Source organism: Mya arenaria, chromosome 1 (assembly GCF_026914265.1).
Source record: "Mya arenaria isolate MELC-2E11 chromosome 1, ASM2691426v1".
NCBI classification, from domain to species: domain Eukaryota; kingdom Metazoa; phylum Mollusca; class Bivalvia; order Myida; family Myidae; genus Mya; species Mya arenaria.
The window spans coordinates 60,127,215-60,149,045 of NC_069122.1; the positions used below are offsets into that span (position 1 = coordinate 60,127,215).

Consider the following 21,831-nt stretch of genomic DNA (forward strand, 5'->3'; position numbering starts at 1 on the left):
GGTCACGAGAAGTCAGATATATAAAGCAATTTGTACTTTTTAATGACAAAAATATACAATTCATGATTAATTACTGCAGTTAAATTCTCTACATACAATTTAGGTAAACACAAACACGTAAAACATTGTATTTGTCATATTGTTGGAAAGTTAATTTTAAGTTCAAATTGAGACTTGATTTCTTTCGTAAATGCATGTGTTCATAACAAAGGTGTATTTATTTATACAGGGGTTCTAAAGTTCAGAATTAATCCTTAAATCAGGATTGATTACCCTCAATTTCAGACTAATGTACAGTTATTTTCACTCGGTCATTTGCAACGAAGACGATAGGAAGTGTCCTCAAATGACTATGAATAACTTTGGAAACAATTTAAAAAAGGTCTTGGCTCCTTCGTCCTATTTTGGATATGAATCCTTCATACTCTAACAGATCCCGGTTATTTTTTAAGGACTGCCAGTTATCAGCTGTTAGAACCTCTGTTTACATATAATTACAATTTTGCTTAGTTTACTGTAAATGAACGATATAAATAAAAGCCATATTAATATACATGTATATGTAATATGAAAGCTTCCGCCTCCTAATAAAATTCTATGCTAGCAGGTTACAAGTATACTTTATATTTGAGATTATTATTTTCATAATCTAAACAATACGTACATGTATGCATTTCCCAATGCTGAACAAACCAATATGCATATATATAGTAGAAAGTCATTGAATAATTCCTCTCAACAAAATCACACAAGGCTAAACGATAAACACAAACGTTAACTGTCGATATGATAAAGGGACTCGTTCACGTTTTACAGGAGCAGACATCCAAACATATCAACTAGAATAGCTTAAGCCTTGAATTAATAAAACCGTGTTCAAATGAATATTTTAAGCTGCATGCCGTCTATTAATTGTTTGATTATAAAAAATAGTTGAAAAAACTCAATCTGAAGAAATTAGAAGAATATGTTGGCAACATGAAATCTCTGAACGAGTTCCTTTAAAGGGCGATGAAGATTTTCTTGCAGTAGAGGACAAATCCGAGCGTGAGCCAAATGAGAACGTCCCATACTGCCTTCAACAGCAACCTCCAATGTACCGGATCCACTTGGAAATTAACCGGGAAGAACCGGTAGAAAATATCGTGGCAGAGATACAGCACCAGCGGGTTCATTCCTGGAAAACATATGACATTCGTATGACAGGCATTCCTTGTTATGTTCTATGAACGTGTATTGTCAATGAACGATATATTTTTATCGTAAATGAGTACGCTTATTTCTTAACACGTTGTGTGACTCGACATGTTGGACACACTCTTAATTTGCATGCCGTTAAACGTTAAAGTCGAACAATATTTGGTGAAACAGCTCTACATTCAAACATCGAGGTACTTCTATGCTTACTCTAGTAGTATTGTCTTGACATTTAATTTTTTACAGGAGCTTAATATACTTGGGTTTGGAATCATTTAGAACAAAAGTTGTAGCTAATGAACGGGTTTTAAACTAGCTCCAAGATACATTTTTAGGCGACAGACTAGATTACTCGCGCATACGAGTCACTAAATACACGTGCATCTATTTTAGTAAGTGTGTACATGTATATAAAATAAATATTCACAAGCAATTTTTTACAACAAGCCCCCGCATTTTAGCCCATTTTAAATGATCGTGAAAACAACATTGGTTAAATAAAGTGGTGCTAATAGAAGTGACAAAAGCATAAAATATCAATCGCTATGGAAACCAATCCAAATGCTGTCACTACCAGTCAGCACTGCTTAGCAACTATCACAACTGATAATGACATTTTCCCTGCCATTGTATCAATATCTCTATTATAATTATTTAACAACATGTTGTTGATGTTTTGTCAATATCTGTACATATACAGTTTGTAAGTGTTCCATTGTACTATAAATGAATACGCAGTCTCAGAGCTGATGATATATGAACCTGTTTCTTGCCTGTTAATGATAAATGAACCCGTTTCTTGCCTGTTTATGATATATGAACCTGCTTCTTGCCTATTAATGATATATGAACGTGATTATTGCCTGTAAATGATATATGAACCTGTTTCTTGCCTGCTATTGATTTATGAACCTGCTCCTTATCTGCTAATGGTGTATGAACCTGCTTCTTGCCTATTAATGATATATGAACGTGTTTATTGCCTGTTAATGATTTATGAACCTGTTTCTTGTATGAACCTGCTTCTTGCCTGTTAATGTTATATGAACCTGTTTCTTGCCTGCTATTGATTTATGAACCTGCTCCTTATCTGCTAATGGTGTATGAATCTGTTTCTTGCCTGCTAATGATATATGAACCTGCTGCTTGCCTGTTAATGATATATGAACCAGTTTCTTGTCTGTTTATGATATATGAACATGTTTCTTGCCTGTTAATGATATATGAACCTGTTTATTGCATGCTAATGATATATAAACCTGTTAATTGCCTGTTAATGATATGTGAACCTGTTTATAACCTGTTAATGATAAATGAACCTGTTTCTTGCATGTTTATGGTATATGAACCTGCTTCTTGTCTGTTAATGATATATGAACCTGCTTCTTGTCTGTTAATGATATATGAACCTGTTTATTGCCTGTTAGTGACATATCAACCTGTTTATTGCCTGTAAATGATATATGAACCTGTTTCTTGTATGACCCTGCTTCTTGCCTGTTAATGATATATGAATCTGTTTCTTGCCTGCTAATGATATATGAATCTGCTGTTTGCCTGCTAATGATATATGGACCAGTTTCTTGCCTGTTAATGATATATGGACCAGTTTCTTGCCTGTCAATGATATATGGACCAGTTTCTTGCCTGTCAATGATGAATGAACCAGTTTCTTGCCTGTGAATGATGAATGGACCAGTTTCTTGCCTGTGAATGATATATGGACCAGTTTCTTGCCTGTGAATGATATATGGACCAGTTTCTTGCCTGTGAATGATATATGGACCAGTCAGTTTCTTGCCTGTGAATGATATATGGACCAGTCAGTTTCTTGCCTGTGAATGATATATGGACCAGTCAGTTTCTTGCCTGTCAATGATATATGGACCAGTCAGTTTCTTGCCTGTCAATGATATATGGACCAGTCAGTTTCTTGCCTGTCAATGATATATGGACCAGTCAGTTTCTTGCCTGTCAATGATATATGGACCAGTCAGTTTCTTGCCTGTCAATGATATATGGACCAGTCAGTTTCTTGCCTGTCAATGATATATGGACCAGTCAGTTTCTTGCCTGTCAATGATATATGGACCAGTCAGTTTCTTGCCTGTCAATGATATATGGACCAGTCAGTTTCTTGCCTGTCAATGATATATGGACCAGTCAGTTTCTTGCCTGTCAATGATATATGGACCAGTCAGTTTCTTGCCTGTCAATGATATATGGACCAGTCAGTTTCTTGCCTGTCAATGATATATGGACCAGTCAGTTTCTTGCCTGTCAATGATATATGGACCAGTCAGTTTCTTGCCTGTCAATGATATATGGACCAGTCAGTTTCTTGCCTGTCAATGATATATGGACCAGTCAGTTTCTTGCCTGTCAATGATATATGGACCAGTCAGTTTCTTGCCTGTCAATGATATATGGACCAGTCAGTTTCTTGCCTGTCAATGATATATGGACCAGTCAGTTTCTTGCCTGTCAATGATATATGGACCAGTCAGTTTCTTGCCTGTCAATGATATATGGACCAGTCAGTTTCTTGCCTGTCAATGATATATGGACCAGTCAGTTTCTTGCCTGTCAATGATATATGGACCAGTCAGTTTCTTGCCTGTCAATGATACATGGACCAGTCAGTTTCTTGCCTGTCAATGATACATGGACCAGTCAGTTTCTTGACTGTCAATGATACATGGACCAGTCAGTTTCTTGACTGTCAATGATATATGGACCAGTCAGTTTCTTGACTGTCAATGATATATGGACCAGTCAGTTTCTTGCCTGCTAATGAAATATGGACCAGTTTCTTGCCTGCCAATGATATATGGACCAGTTTCTTGCCTGTCAATGATATATGGACCAGTTTCTTGCCTGTCAATGATATATGGACCAGTTTCTTGCCTGTCAATGATATATGGACCAGTTTCGTGCCTGTCAATGATATATGGACCAGTTTCGTGCCTGTCAATGATATATGGACCAGTTTCTTGCCTGTCAATGATATATGGACCAGTTTCTTGCCTGTCAATGATATATGGACCAGTTTCTTGCCTGCCAATGATATATGGACCAGTTTCTTGCCTGTCAATGATACATGGACCAGTTTCTTGCCTGTCAATGATACATGGACCAGTTTCTTGCCTGTCAATGATACATGGACCAGTTTCTTGCCTGTCAATGATACATGGACCAGTTTCTTGCCTGTCAATGATACATGGACCAGTTTCTTGCCTGTCAATGATACATGGACCAGTTTCTTGCCTGCCAATGATACATGGACCAGTTTCTTGCCTGCCAATGATACATGGACCAGTTTCTTGCCTGTCAATGATACATGGACCAGTTTCTTGCCTGTCAATGATATATGGACCAGTTTCTTGCCTGTCAATGATGAATGAACCTGTTTCTATTGCCTGCTAATGATAAATAAACCTGTTTCTATTGCCTGCTAATGATATACGAACCTGCTTCTTGCCTGTTAATGATTTGTCGAAGTTACTGCACCCACTACCCGAGTTATTGAAATGATTATATTTTCCCGACAAGTATTATATGTATAAAATTTATCGGTTCTGCTCTTTTTTAAATTTGTATCAGTCCAATTTTGTTGTTGGGTGTCACGACATTTCTAAATGGTGTCAGCAGTAGCGTTCAAACGGCGTTACCGAAACAACGAGAACTATATGGCGGGAATTGCTGGGTTATAAGAGTAACATAAGCTTTTCACCCACCTGCGAAAATGAATGGTTCTCCCGCCCATACTTGAAAGACGTCGATAACCACGTACAACGCTGCCAACAGGAAGTAGCCGAAACACGCCGTCACCAGCACAAACGACACCGACCTGGCAGGGTGAGGTTTGAGTAGGGTTAGTATTCAATATTGAAGTGTGCTTTCGAAAATGTATAACAACAATTCTTAATGACATTAACATATATAAAAACAGAATAGTGCTTACCCAGACTAGTTCTATTCCATTTTTGTTTCATTTTAAACTCATATGCGAATAGCAAATTAGAAGTGTGATAGTTTAAATAGTCATAAAGTTGTTTATGTCCTACCACAAGTTTTTATTTAGTGGGATGATTCCGTCGTTTTTCGAGACATTGCATAAGGCAGCTCCTATGGCACCCTGAAATAAACATAATAGTTATATTAAACTGAAAAGTGGACGTAGCAACGTTAGTACGTTTTCTTCGTTTCTTCAAGGGCATTAACTCCGCACATAGTTTAGCCAGAGTGATTTGACTGCTGTACACATGTGCGTAGTGTGATTTTACATTGCTTGCTCGAACGTTTTTGGGCACTTAACGACATCCAGTATGAGATAAAACCGCATATAACGTATTGAACAGCTTTGAGTATATTATATATCATTTTTTATATTGTTTATATAAATCTATCATTAAATTGGTATTTTCATTAAAATAATAAAGCACATTGTCAAATACAGGTCTGAAGACAAATGAATGTAGACCGATCATACGGCATATACACTGGAGTGTTTATTACTGTTTATTGTTCCATTCGTGCTATCAGAAGCACATGTTATTCTTGTTATTATTGATGTTGTACTTCAATATATGTAGTGTGAACTTACTGTTATCAAAGACCAAACTATGAGCCTAATGATTCTGCTCTTGTGTCCCTTGTAAGTCACAAAAATCCGACCTCCCTGAAACACAAACAAGACAGGTATTTAACGTTAACAAAACATTTTTAACGTACTATAAGGGTGAGATAGTGTAAATAATTTGACTTGGACTTAGGAATAAATCGCCTCTAACCCAGGAGGTCATAACTATGAGTTCTATGCCCATACAAGTTTCTAGATTTGTATCTCTGTATCCAAAAGTTAAATGGACTCTACAAGTTAATACTGGTTTCTGTCCAGAAAACGGACTACAGCATGCTCTCAATGAATTGCATGAAGTAAAGTCGTAATATCATTTCCAAACTGTTGCAGTTCCTCCTAAATAGATTTCTTGTTCATGAAAATTAGCACTTGATATAGTTAATAGAATCTATCTAGCGGACCCAGTGGAAAGTATCCTAGTGAATTTCCATGTCACAATCATTGGGGGAGATGCATGAATTATACCAAAATGCACTATATTAAACAACATCTGCCAAAACGCAAACTATATAAAATCGAGATGATTATACGCCAAAAGTCCCGTCCGCACACTTAGGCTGTTAGAAAATATCTTAAATAAGTGATATCTAAGGTTATAGGCTGTTAGAAAATATCTTAAATAAGTGATATCTAAGGTTACCTGCAAACCAAGAAAGCAGAGAAATATGGAGGCTAAGGTTCCCAGAATTCCTTCAGGGTCGTAGGGGACAACCGTCTGGTATATAGCCTGTAATATTAAAATACTAAAAAGATACTGCAACATTTTGACATATGACGGATCGACGTAAAATACAAGCCTTTTAAAATATGTTACATTCGTGACCTGACATAATTATGAACTGCTGGATTTATTCCGAGAAAACACAAATCATTACATGGTTGAACTATTTGTGTTCTTGAACAAGAACTACAGTCCTAAATACCGAACGTTGAACTGTTTCTCAGTTATGCACCAGTCAATTGTAACCACGACCCCCCCCCCCCCCCCCCCCCCCAGGTCCGGAGAATAGCGGGGACTTTGACTTTCGGTCCAGCCAACCCCGGTTAAAATCCCCGCCCTGCGGGAACGAACAGATGGTAAAATCCCCACTAAATGCCCCCGCACCCGAGGGACCCTAGGTAAGGCCCATTCCCCGCTATATTTAAAGCGAAGACAAAACCACCGCATTCACACGGCACTGCGGGTCACCGGAAAGGTAAAAACACGGCCCATTTCCCCGGCTATCCCCGGTATACCCCCGGACCTGGGGGCCGTGGTTACAATTGACTGGTGCATTATAAACATGGCTGTTTTATGGAGATATTAAAGAAAGATATGTTTTACACGGCTTTAACCTTCGGGGTGGGGTTCCCGTAGATGTGGTTATGCCCCAGTACTACCCTGTCGATATATCCCGCCGCCCCGCCAGTACAGTTCTGATAAGCCTTGCCTGCGTGTAAGCCGCCTGGTCCGATATAGCCTCTGAAATTAATTTCAATTCAATATTATCACTGTAAAAGTACCCTGCGGCTAAAAAGCCCGTCGCCCGGAAAAGTTTGTAATGCCCCGCCTTCGTGTAAGCCATCTTCAAAGTAAAACACAACATAAAAAAAATTGTTGATGCAACCTACAAGTATATTTCTAATAAGCAAATTCGTTGAAATAATATCCCCAGTCAGATTAGGCAAAGTTGATGGCATAGAAATCTGTCGGTTGATGTAATATTCCAATCAAAAAACGCAATACGGATGACGGGTGATGGACTTTTATGACCATTGGATATGTGATGTGAATTCGTTTGCAACTGTTTGAAATGAAAGAATATCGTATATTGTGTAGCATTTTGATTGACCTAGTGACCTATATTGTGTAGCATTTTGATTGACCTAGTGACCTAGATTTTGACCTCACGGTTCCAAGTCTCAAACTAATGAATATTTCATCAAGGCCAGCAGTATTGCAAAATTATGGCCTCTAGAGTGTTCCCAAGGTTTCGACCTAGTGACATAGTTTCTTACCCATTTGACCTAGTTTTCAACTAAGCAAAGTTTCATCGAGGCAAATACTGATTAAGTTTCATAAAGATTTGAGTGAAAATATTTCCTCTGTTTGTTTACAAGGTTTCGTTAAGATTCGTTCTAGTGGCTTAGTTTTTTACCCTTTGTGACCCACATTTACATGTGGTTGATATTTTATCAATGGGGAAATTCTGACAGTTTAAACGTTATGTGACCAATCAGTATTTGGGTTCCCGACAGAAAAAAGGGACGGAGGGATGGACGGACGAACAACGCCAAAACAATATCCCTCTCCCGAAACCTTCGATTCAGTGGGGGATAATAAGCCTCGCCCTCGTGTAAACTGCCCTGTACGACATACCCGCAACAAAATGGAACACAACATGATTATACAAACATTTTGTATTATAATTGAAGTATCCATCATGTGTTTCCAGTCCGGTTAAAAAATCCGACCCGAGGGCATATATCCAAAATTATCATTTTTTGGAAGAATAATGTAAAAAAACCGCATTGTTGTACATTTCCCCAAAAAGCGCTTGCGACGTTGTTGACTGATGTCATAACGCGTAGTAATATTAGATCACTATTGACGTCATATAGTTCCTCTAAAAATCGCGTTTTTGATAATTATTCATTTTTAATTTTAATTTTAAATATTTGGTGGCGCTTTATTGAAATAGCCTAATGTACTTCTCATAAACCATACAGTAATAGAAATCACAAGTGGTGCGTTGTTCGGCGTGACTCATCTTACATGCGGCTGTAAGACGGTGTTTTCCAGCACTTGGCACATGACCGCGAACACTTCCGTGACCAGTGTGACGGAGTTCAAGTTCAGTGCAAAATCTATATTGGCGCATCTAATGTTTGTATCAATTGCTAAAACTCGAAACAAAATATAGTGACTGCGGTGGAAGTATTTAGAAGAAATGTTTATCTTTCAAACAAAACTAAATCACAAAAGGTATAAGCAATACACAGAAGGAGAACGAGACTGTGAAAAAGTGGGGAAAGTTTCAATAAAGATCTTTCGGCTCAAGATCGTAAGTGTCCAGGCGTATCCCCGTTTTGGGCGTAAACAGCGTTTCAATATAAAATCAAAGCACTGATAGTGCTGAATGGCTTGGGCGATGATTCATTCTAGATGTGATATTCAAAAAAAGATCATATGAATGATAGCATGGCATTTGCGCTCAAGTATATCTGAATTTCCTCCCCTGTGGTATACAAATGTATTATTTATAGAACTGTTATGCCATACTGCTCAAACACAGGTCAAACCCAGAATTGCAAGGAATTTTCCAGTTTATAGGAGTTCTCCTTTTCATATCCGCTTTTCACACGTGTGTTTAACTGCTAATATACGCAAAATCTTTCCTACACTTATATGAACTTATTTTGTAAAACAAACATTATACCAGGTATGTTAAAGAGTCTGATATCCATTGAAATCTGGTATTTTCGATGTGATGTGGAGCTCCACATAGACTCAGTTAATTTGTGTGGTCTATTACAAAAGGCTTGAGATAAAGCTCAAGCCTAAAACATCATTAAGAGCATTTATCGTATATATTCTGCCAGTAACTTAACGGGTGTCTCTGAGCACTCACAAGTATCGTACGGTTTACGACCCAGGAATCTTCCTGAAACGCACCCATGATTACTTGAAGACCTAGACGACTTTTGGTCCTCGTACGTTACATATATAATCAAAAAGGTGGAGTGTAGTGTTGCACATAAATGCAGCCGAAAGTTATGAAGTCTTGTATGAAGTCATTCATGAATATATAACATGATTATAACTTATAGGTATGACCTAACATTCGAAAACACATGGGCATACATACGTGGGACATCCAGGTACAGGCATAGCGAAGGTGAGCGCGAGGTACGTTGCTAAGATACACAGGCTGATGATCCACTCTGGCAACAGGTAAACTACGTCCCGCAACCATTTAAAGCGCCCAGCCTGCAAACAAAGTCATCCATATCATGGCAATGAATGGGGAGTGTTCGGTAGCTGTGACGTCATACAGACAAAGGCTCGAACAGGCAAAATTGGTCGAGGATTGACTATGACGTCAGAGTCATCATCAAATGTGAATATCATTGTTATAGTTAATTTACATTAAGTAAGATTTTTATGATTATGAATGGACTGAGTGAGAATGGCGAACGAGCCCTACTTAAGCATATAACTCTTATTTCAGGAGTTAAAATACAATTTCATTGGCTGACACATTGTAAATGCAAGCTCTGACGCAGGGAGTGTGTATCGCATGAACAGCCGTAGGCGGACTTAAAACTCCGCGAAAAAAATGAAATTCTTAAAGATTAAGCGAAGAATACCTTACTGCAATGTTATTGGCTGGTTATGTAGGTTGTATTCTAAATGAATTTATCATATGCTTCCCGGTGGTTTATAGAGATTTATCAGTGAAATAAAATTGATATTTCACTGTTACAGATTTAAGCCCGTTCTCACGTCCAGATCAACGGTTTCAGCGCAAACAGGACGGGGTCACACTTTTAACGAAGTCATTTCTGAAATGACGTTAAGTTCGCATACAATTGGGCTTGCTTTTCTCCATATCTTTTTAGGCATATAATAAAAAGAAAAAGTTTGTTCAAATGTAAGATCGCAAAAAGTTAACACCAAAAGTAAATATTTACTCGTAAAATTTACTCTTTGCTGCTCACTCGGTGATATATTAAACGTATCTTTCACGGCCGTGAGCAGATTGTAATATAGTTCTATCCCAAAACGAGTTTAGGGTGGTTATTGAGTGGTCACCAGGCATTCACAATTAGCATTATAGCCAATTAATGATTTGATGCAATGACGAGACAACGGTAATATGATGAACCACCTGTCCGCGGTCGTGCAAGGCGGCGAATGCTGTTTCCATGAGTGCAACAATTAGGTAGCTGAGACTGAGCCGCTGTAGCACCCCCGGGATCCGCAATTTCTTCATGTCCACCGCTTCAAGAAAAAAAACAACACATTGTACATGTACAACAAAATCACATTCAAACGTGACACAAAAGTATTGTGACTCCAGAAATTTAAGAAAGAACGTTAAGATATTCGAGAAAAAAACAAGTTACCTACGTCCCCAATTTGTGTTCAAAATTATTCCAAATGCGAACAGTAGGGCAGCTCTTTTTAAAACTTTTCCCAGAATCCTCAAGCGAGTTTTCCCGCGCTTCAACATGCCCCGGAACGAATAGTTCATAGACACGCCCATAATGAACACAAACCTGAAAACAGGCAAAACTTTGAAATTAACTTATGAATTAATTGAACAAGTAGTTCGTCATTAAAACTCGACGTTTTCAAACGTTAGCAAGTAGTTATCTCTGAAACACGAGACCATTTGGCAAACGCAAGTATGTTATCACTGAAACATGATGATATTGAGCGTAAGCAATTAGTTATCATTGAAACACGAGGTCATTGAGCGTTAGCAAGCAGTTAGCAGATCAGTGCGCATTACCAATAAGTTACATTGAACCACGAGGTCTTTGAGCGTAAGCAAGCAGTTAGCTTTAAAACACAAGATCAGTGCGCATAAGCAATAAGTTATCATTGAAACACGAAGGTCATTGTGCGTGAGCAAGCAGTTAGCTTTTAAACACAAGATCAGTGCGCATTAGCAATAAGTTATCATTGAAACACGAGGTCATTGATCATAAGCTATATGAAACTCAAGGTCAAAGCGTGCTAGCAAGTTGTTTTAATAGAAACACGAAGTCTGTGAGCGTAAGCAAGTATCTATTATTGAAAAATAAGATACAATAGCAAGTAATACTCACAGGCATCTGAATCATTGTTTGTCACTTAAATATTGTTTAAAACCATTTTGGGTACATACAATGAGATAAACAACACATCTGAAGATATTTAGTGTCTTTGATATACAAAAAAGAAACAAGGTATGTAACTCAAACTTACCCGATTTCACGGTAGAGTCCAGTTTTATGTAAATTTCTCAACCAACATATAAACAATCCATTTTTAAATAAGTGACATGGAAAGAAGAGTCAATTACCTTTAAAATGGTGTGCGATATGTTGATATAACTATATTGTCTTTAGACAAACAAGCATAATTCAATGTCAAATTCTCATGTTTTTCTTTAGTCGGAAAGAGTACAGCAAATTAAAATCTTCAATTTTCCCCGTGTAAACAGTACTGAACACAAACCTATTAAAGTTATTTTATGCTTCAGTGTACAGATAAATTAATTCCATTCCATTATTCCATTATTATTATCCAGGGGGGGACGCACCCGGCGCACGCCCCCCCTAAAATTCCCGGAGCTTACATGTTCTTTGGTATGGAAACAATAAAATATACTATATTTTCCTATTTTTTCTTCGCTCGCTTCGCTCGCGTATCTTTATACAACATTGCCTTGTGAGATGTACTCGTACACAACACAGAGTGCACGCAATTTAAACGTTCCCGCCTTCCCTTACTTAGAATATGTTGAATAGTAAAAGTATCTGAACATGGGTTCACAATTATACATGTATCTTCCCTCGTTTTTCCCGCTTAACGAAAATATACAAATTATATAAGCCACTTAGTCGTCCTAATAGAAACCTCGTTATGATATTAGAACTATAGGTATGCCCCTGGATCTGCTAGTGCAACCTTTAAAGTGATTAAAAGTTACGCCCCCCCCCCCCCTAACCCAAAATCCTGGACCCGCCCCTGCCGTGAAATCGGGTAAGTTTGAGTTACATACCTTGTTTCTTTTTTGTATATCAAAGACACTAAATATCTTCAGATGTGTTGTTTATCTCATTGTATGTACCCAAAATGGTTTTAAACACTATTTTAGTGACAAACAATGATTCAGATGCCTGTGGTAATACTCATGGAAACATGAGATCTGTGTAACCAAGTATCTATCATTGACACAAGAGATAAGCGAGCATTAGCAAGTTATACATGAAACATGAGATCTGTGTAACCAAGTATCTATCATTGACACAAGAGATAAGCGAGCATTAGCAAGTAATACATGAAACATGAGATCTGTGTAACCAAGTATCTATCATTGACACAAGAGATAAGCGAGCATTAGCAAGTAATACTCATTGAAACACGAAGTCAGTATATGCAAATAGTTGCCAGTAGTAACAGAGTGGAGATATCTGTTTACCTCGTCTGTTTATATGCATACATCCATGGAGATGTATAAGTGGTAACCCTTTGAAGATTAAATGAGGTGATTACCATGGAAAAACGAGGTCAGCAATTGTGAGTCCGTTCCAAGGCGGGTGGTCGAAGAACCAGTATCCCCCGCCACCGTAATTCACAAATATCATGATCAGCAAGCTTAAACTGAAGAAAGAATAATTATACCATATATGAGACGTGTACTATTCACATGAATTAAGCAAGGCTAGTGTACATGTGTTGATATACATGTATCTTCTCATTTGCCATTTCGTTAATATAATTTCCAACGAACGATTATAAATACGGTTAAGACAATGATTATTTGGATTTCTCACCCTCTGAACGTGTCTAGACTGTGAAGACGTTGACGTTTGCTGTGCGTGTTTGGAACGTCTTCCTGTGACGTCGGGTCACCCGGTACTGTCATAGCCTTAGGAACGGAATTGGCTTTCATTAAATAGTATTCATTGTTTATATTTGATCTAAAACTTGTATGAAAAATAGGTTGTAAACGGAGCAAAGTGTACTATAGGTTGAATCACCTGACCAGAGGGTCAAGGTGGCCCTACAATGTACGTCACTGACCTGTCCAGAGGGTCGAGGTGGCCCTACAATGTTTGTGGCTGACCTGACCAGAGGGGTCGAGGTGGCCCTACAATGTTTGTCACTGACCTTACCACGTGGTCACAGTGGCCCTACAATGTATGTCACTGACCTGACCAGAGGGTCGAGGTGGCCCTACAATATATGTCACTGACCTTACCACGTGGTCACAGTGGCCCTACAATGTACGTGGCTGACCTGACCAGAGGGTCGAGGTGGCCCTACAATGTATGTCACTGACCTTACCACGTGGTCACAGTCGCCCTACAATGTATGTCACTGACCTGACCAGAGGGTCGAGGTGGCCCTACAATGTATGTCACTGACCTGACCAGAGGGTCTAGGTGGCCCTACAATATATGTCACTGACCTTACCACGTGGTCACAGTCGCCCTACAATGTATGTCACTGACCTGACCAGAGGGTCGAGGTGGCCCTACAACGTATGTGGATCACCTGACCAGGTGGTCACAGTGGCCCTACAACGTATGTGGCTCACCTGACCAGGTGGTCACAGTGGCCCTACAACGTATGTGGCTCACCTGACCAGGTGGTCACAGTGGCCCTACAACGTATGTGGCTCACCTGACCAGGTGGTCACAGTGGCCCTACAACGTATGTGGATCACCTGACCAGGTGGTCACAGTGGCCCTACAACGTATGTGGCTCACCTGACCAGGTGGTCACAGTGGCCCTACAAGGTATGTTGATCACCTGACCAGGTGGTCACAGTGGCTCTACAACGTATGTAGATCACCTGACCAGGTGGTCACAGTGGCCCTAAATTGATTGCGCACATATTGAGATAAAGTTTCATGAAACCGATATACACAAAACGGACAAAAGTGGTTAAGGCAATCACACTGTAGCTTGTCAGGGGGTAGATTAGCACAAACAGAAACAATCATGAGTAACATACGAGGTCATTGGTGTTCACAGAGGAGGTTGAGTCAATTCCAAGGTCATACTTTTTCCGAATAGACACTTGTCTCCTGAAATATATGTTATATTAGAGAAGTTACGAAATAGTAAGCATTGGCAAGCTTTCACATACAAGTATAAAGAGAGATTTTGTAAACGACCTTTCAACTCATCTGTAGCTACACATACACGTTCACATAGCTACACATACAAGTACACATACCTACACCAATAGGTACACATGGCTACACATACAGGCACACATAGCTACACATATAAATACACATACAAGTGCACATAGCTACACATACAAGTACACATACCTACACAAACAGGTACACATAGCTACACATTCAAATACACATATGTACATACACAAGTACACATACCTACACATACAGGTACACATAGCTACACATACAAGTGCACATAGCTACACATACAAGTACACATACCTACACATACAGGTACACATAGCTACACATACAAGTACACATACAGACACATACAGGCACATATAGCTACACATACAAGTTCACATACTTACACAAACAGGTACACATGGCTACACATACAGGCACATATAGCTACACATACAGGTACACACAGCTACACATACAAGTACACATACCTACACAAACAGGTACACATGGCTACACATAGCTACACATACAAGTACACATACCTACACAAACAGGTACACATGGCTACACATACCTACACACATAGCTACTCATACCTACACACATGGCTACACATACAAGTACACATAGCTACACATACAAGTACACATACCTACACAAACAGGTACACATGACTACACATACAAATACACATATGTACACATACAAGTACACACAGCTACACATACAAGTACCCATATATACACAAACACGTACACATGGCTACACATACAAATACACATATGTACACATACAAGTACACACAGCTACACATACAAGTACAATTACCTACACAAACAGGTACACATGGCTACACATACAAATACACACAGCTACACATACAGATACACATACATGTCACTAAAGATGTCTAAGCGAACACGTTTATGTCAATATGGTAGAGAAAATATTCACCATTTAATACTGCAAATAGCAAAATTCATCTTGGTGGCTGATCCTGAACCCCCCTTTCCAGTTTAACATCCTATTTGAAGGTTCTCAGGGCAGGGGGCGCATTTCCCCTCAATGTGCCCTAAAGTGCACTGCTCTAAAAGCAATTTCTGAATCCGCAACACCCCTATTCATTAAAATTAGTATACCTTCAAAGTAAACAGCAAATAAAATGGTGATACTTCTCTCTTGTGTTTAAAATTTTAAATACAAAAACAATAACAAAACCATCAACCACCTGTATATATACACCACAATCTTGACGGCAATCCCCAGAACCAACACACCTATGGCCACATAGAGTATCGCTGTAAATATACGTATATTAATAAAAGGAACTTTACTTAACATATATACAGTCATTCAACATGGGCCAAGATTGTAAATGCAATTCTCTGTTGTAGGTCAATTGTTTGTAATTATATCACTCCTTAAATGAAACAGGAATAACTACTATTGCATTTTCCAATCTATCTAACTATATGCTGGTATTTTTATCTCTCTATATGTACAGCTGCACAGTCTGTCTGTTTATATATCAGGCTGCACTGTCTGTATGTATGTCTGTCTATATGTAAAGCTGCACTGTCTGTCTGTATATCTGTATATATGTACAGCTACACTGTCTGTCTGTATGTCTGTATATATGTACGGCTGCTCTGCCCATTTGTCTGTATATATGTAAGGCTGCACTGTCTGTCTGTCTGTATGTATGTCTGTCTATATGTAAAGCTGCACTGTCTGTCTGTATGTCTGTATATATGTACGGCTGCACTGCCTGTCTGTATATATGTACAGCTACACTGTCTGTCTGTTTATATATCAGGCTGCACTGTCTGTATGTATGTCTGTCTATATGTAAGGCTGCACTGTCTGTCTGTATGTCTGTATATATGTAAGGCTGCTCTGCCCATCTGTCTGTATATATGTAAGGCTGCACTGTCTGTCTGTCTGTATATATGTAAGGCTGCACTGTCTGTCTGTCTGTATATATGTAAGGCTGCACTGTCTGTCTGCCTGTCTGTATATATGTAAGGTTGCACTGTCTGTCTGTCTGTATATATGTAAGGCTGCACTGTCTGTCTGTCTGTATATATGTAAGACTGCACTGTCTCTCTGTCTGTATATATGCAAGGCTGCACTGTCTGTTTATATGTATTTATGTAAGGCTGCACTGTCTGTCTGTCTGTATATATGTAAGGCTGCACTGTCTGTCTGTCTGTCCGTATATATGTAAGGCTGCACTGTCTGTCTGTCTGTCCGTATATATGTAAGGCTGCACTGTCTGTCTGTCTGTCTGTCTGTCTGTCTGTCTGTCTGTCTGTCTGTATATATGTAAGGCTGCAGTGTCTGTCTGTCTGTCTGTATATATGTAAGGTTGCACTGTCTGTCTGTTTATATGTCCTTATGAAAGGCTGCACTGTCTGTCTGTCTGTTTATGTGTAAGGCTGCACTGTCTGTCTGACTGTCTGTCTATGTGTAAGGCTGCACTGTCTGTCTGTCTGTCTGTCTGTTTGTAAGGCTGCACTGTCTGTCTGTATATATATATATATATATATATATATATATATATATATATATATATATATATATATATATATATATATATATATATATATATATATATATAAGGCTGCACTGTCTGTCTGTTTATATGTCTTTATGTAAGGCTGCACTGTCTGTCTGTCTGTCTGTCTATGTTAAAGGCTGCACTGTCTGTCTGCCTATCCATCTATGTGTAAGGCTGCATTGTCTGTGTGCCTATCTGTCTTTGTCTAAGGCTGCACTGTTTGTCTGTCTGTCTATATGTAAGGCTGCACTGTGTGTCTTCCTATCTGTCTAAGTGTGAAACTGCACTGTCTGTCTGCCTATCCGTCTATGTGTAAGGCTGTACTGGCTGTCTGTCTATCTGTCTAAGAGTAAAACTGCACTGTCCGTCTGCCTATCTGTCTTTTTGTAAGGCTGTACTGTCTGTCTGTATATCTGTCTATGTGTAAGGCTGCACTGTCTGTCTATCTATCTGTCTATGTGTAATGCTGCACTGTCTTGTCTGTCAGTATATAGATCTATATATAAGGCTGCACTCTCTGTCTGTCCGTCCGACTATCTGTCTATGTGTAAAGCTGTACTGTCTGTCTGTCTATCTGTCTATGTGTAAGGCTGCACTGTCTGTCTATCTATCTGTCTATGTGTAATGCTGCACTGTCTGTCCGTCTATCTGTCTATGTATAAGGCTGCACTGTATGTCTGCCTATCTGTCTATGTGTAAGGCTGCATTGTCTATCTGTCTATGTGTAAGGCTGTACTGTCTGTCTGTCTATGTGTAAGGCTTCACTGTCTGTCTGTCTATGTGTAAGGCTGCACTGTCTGTCTGTTTATCTGTCTATGTGTAAGGCTGCATTGTCTATCCATCTATATGTAAGGCTGTACTGCCTGTATGTCTATCTGTCTATGTGTAAGGCTGTACTGTCTGTATGTCTATCTGTCTATGTGTAAGGTTGCACTGTATGTCTGCCAATCTGTCTATATGTAAGGCTGCACAGAAGGTCTATCTGTTTATCTGTCTGTCTGTATACTGCACTCTCTGTTTGTCAGATTATGTTGTCAGTCAGGCATGTCTGTCAATCTGCCTATATGTATGGCTGTCCTGTCTGTCTGTTTGTCAGATATTATGGTCAGTCAGACATGCATGTTTGTCTTTTATTCTGGCTATAAACACTTCTAGAGGGTATACACCTGTAGTTGTCAAAATAGCAAGGAAGCTTACGCATTTCTGCAGCCGCGGGATCATTGGCAATTGAAAAGTCGCATGTTGTCGTTTCAAAGTTTGTTTGGTTGAAAAATAGCCAATAGTCGCCGTTTTCCCTAAATTTCTCGGAAAATCTGAAGAAAAAAAGGAAATAATTGAATCTCATTATCTACAATAACAAGAGATAATTGAACTTGCCAACTTACCCACATATATGTACATATAAGTCTGTGTCTGTACTCTGTGTAAGTATAACTCTCCCGACCTGAGGAATCACAGTACTGATTATTGTGTTCTGATTGATAGCAGTAAATAAAATAAGAATAAATTTGGTAAGATGTCATCGCTAACTTTTCCACATAAATGTATGACAGTGGGTCTAGCATAGGGAAATTTCTCCTCAAATCTACCTAGTGGTACTGCATGTTGTGGTCTGCTTGATTGAGGTAGAGAAGATAATATTACATGTATATAATATAAATATAGATAAGATTTGATAACCTTACTTACTTTTCCAAACACAGCTTTCTCTGTGCTCCACAGAAGTACATTCTTACTGATTTCTAGAGTGGTTTGGAATGTCTCTTACAGCTTAATTTTGGTGGACAAGATTAGAAAACTCTGCCAACTTACCCACACACAGCTGTCCCTTGACTTGTCCTTCATCCTGATGTTTGTCCATAATACTGTTATAACACAGTGTAAGTTAAGATAATCTTGCAAACTTACCCACATATGATTGTCTCTGTGTCCTGCATCAGCACATTTCTCCGGATTTCGAATGTGGTTCCATATGTGGTGTTCAGCTTCATTGAAGTGCTCGAACCGCCAGGAATAGTGTGGATGTAGATCAGGTCACACTGTAAAATAGTTAATAAGGTTCTTACTAATATTGCTGCATTTTGTTTTTTTGATTATCTGGGAAAGTTGAATGTTTCAGTATAGTCCCTTCTTAACTTAAGAGTGACTTACCGTAGTCATGTTAAGGTGTTTAAAATGGAAGGAGAAGTGTGACAATCTTATAACTGAAATACTTACACCTTACTGGCACTTTGGTTCCTATAGTTTGACACCAAACAGTATCTGTCACTGGTGAGATTGAACAAACAAAGCATATGAACCAGGGTTCCCGTTTCAATAAATATCGGCATGAGCTGTGTTTCAATAAAAATGTCATAAGGACATTTATGCATAGATTGTGCTCGTAATTTTAGAACCTGAGCTCTTTTAAGCAGTGTAAGGTCTACGACTAAGATATCAAATTGAAACAGGGCCAAGTAACCTAGTTTGTGTCAAATGTTACAGAATGATGACAATAAAAAAACATTTTTGAAATTTAATTGTTTAAGTTAACTTGTATGGCAGCCTGTTTCTATGAAACTGGCTATAGATGGCACCTTTCGCTTGGTATATTCCCAAACCATATTCATAATGAAGTTATTGCTAATGTTGTTCAAGACACCCTGTATTTTTACAATAACTATTTAATGTATTTTATACCTACCAATATTTGTATAATTATCTATACACAACATACCTTCCAACATTCATGGTTGTGCATGTACAAAAGTAGGTCAAAGGTCACAGTAGAGTTGAAGGTCATCCATGCTTCATCCATGATGAGGTCTGGTTTGTTGTTGCCATGGTAACTGTTGAATCTTTCAACATATTCTCTTTCTTCAGTTGTAAGACCTCTAAGACATTTGCCTGGTGCAGGAGGCAACATTTAGTTTAAACTTATTAATTTACCAACGACTATGAAACAAGTTATTACAAAATTATATAAATCTGGTTGGCACGATGTAACATGAGAGTGTAGTCTTGTGTAGGGAACTGTAGTACCCGGAGACAACCCACTTGTCCAGCTTGGTGGCCACAAAACAAAACTCAATTGCGCCCTGACTAGGAATCGAACCTGGGATGCCTTAGTGAGAAGTGAGTGTGCTACCACTGCACTTACTAGCATCATTAAGCAATCGTTATGTAGTTATTGTAATAAATTTTGATAATCATCACCAAAACATGCAAAACAGAGCCTTGATAGTCTGTGTTGCTGAATTCGGAGTAGCAAGTAGCTTTAATTAATAAAAAAAATCTTATTTCTGTCTTTCTAATATTGAAATATCATAAAAGTTTTTTTACTAGAAAATATATTAATAATAAAACAAACATGCAACAGATATGATATCTCAACAACCAGTGTTTCCATTATAAAATAATATTTATTAACACTTCATATTGTTTACTCTACCATTGGCCTCAATATAAACTAGTTATTTGCACATACAGGTTTGTTACAAAAAAAAGAGGAAAATCATCATTTCCTTATATAAAGAATTACAAACATTCAACCACTTGTATATTATAGACAAAAATCAAATAAATTGATAATAACAAAAAGTTATTTAGTTCACAACTCACCAGAGTTAAGCACAAGGCAAAACATAAATATCCATATATTCAGGTATGTTTTCATTTTTTCACAGGTGTTAATTTAAACCAAAATTTACTTGGCAGACCAGACAATTACACGTTGATTTAAATGTTAAGCACGCGTCAGTAACTATCATTATTAATTATCATTTGTTTAAGTCAAACATCACTGAGCTTGCAATACCTTATTTACTCTGGAATGTATCAAAATAAAGGGACACAAGGACAGTGGCAGCGATACACAATAAAGGTCATGAAAAACTTTAGCTTCAGAGTAGATATCATAGGCACTAGCCTTATATTGAGCCTTATAAACTCCAAGTGGAAAGATACATGATGATGGCCATGTATAGTAAGGGCTTTATTCCTTGTATTCATTTGTTAAAAACATACAAGTGTAGTTTAAAAAAAGTATTATAATTTCAGTTTAAGAGTTTGCATTAAAAGTTTGAGAAAAGAAGTGTATTTGTGCATCAAAATCCGAGCAGTGAATTTGTATCAAGTTTAGTTCTATATTCTCAAGGCCCATAATTGAGCATATGAATTAACAAGTTTCATTGAATTTGGCCCGGTAGTTTCAGAATTTCTTTAAAAGCAAAACAGTAATTCGACTATTTTGTTGTTGTTGTTGTTGTTGATCAATCTCAATGCCTTGTTGTATTTTTGTAAAGGGTCATACAATGAAGCTTCCTGTAAAGTTTCAGTGAATTCAGCCTGGTAGTTTCAGAGGAGATGTTTTTAAAGCAAAACAGGAAGTTGGCCAGATTGTTGCTGTTGTTGATCAATCACGATCCCTTGTTGTAGTTTTGTAGAAGGTTACCCAAGGAAGCTTCCTGTAAAGTTTCATTGAATATGGAATGGTAGTTTTAGAGGAGATGTTTTTTTTAAAGCAAAACAGGAAGTTGGCCATTTTGTTGTTGTTGTTGATCAATCGTGACCCCTTGTTGCCTTTTTGTAG

General features: G+C 38.2%; 1 protein-coding gene across 1 annotated transcript; it reads right to left on the bottom strand.

Annotated features, from left to right (window-relative positions):
- Positions 1–19: 19 nt before the first annotated feature.
- Positions 20–21,019, bottom strand: LOC128229648 (heparan-alpha-glucosaminide N-acetyltransferase-like). Its single transcript, XM_052941425.1, has 17 exons — positions 20,862–21,019; positions 19,978–20,147; positions 19,170–19,300; positions 18,459–18,574; positions 15,930–15,999; positions 14,557–14,629; positions 13,370–13,464; positions 13,089–13,196; positions 10,953–11,101; positions 10,711–10,823; positions 9,688–9,809; positions 7,175–7,301; positions 6,480–6,566; positions 5,804–5,878; positions 5,265–5,335; positions 4,935–5,047; positions 20–1,177 (listed from the first exon to the last, which is right to left on the bottom strand). Exons 1-17 carry the CDS (start codon positions 20,914–20,916, stop codon positions 1,002–1,004), a joined length of 1,851 nt encoding a protein of 616 aa, XP_052797385.1. The 5' UTR covers positions 20,917–21,019; the 3' UTR covers positions 20–1,001.
- Between the last annotated feature and the right edge of the window lie 812 nt (positions 21,020–21,831).

Bases quoted from the DNA above. Each gene is read 5' to 3' on its own strand.
- LOC128229648 (XM_052941425.1), bottom strand. From the start codon at position 20,916: ATGAAAACATACCTGAATATATGGATATTTATGTTTTGCCTTGTGCTT. The intron at 19,301-19,977 runs GTATGTTGTGTA...ACTATTTTACAG, and splicing joins ACAACCATGAATGTTGGAAG to TGTGACCTGATCTACATCCA. The intron at 11,102-13,088 runs GTAATCACCTCA...GCCTGTTTTCAG, and splicing joins GCTGACCTCGTTTTTCCATG to GTTTGTGTTCATTATGGGCG.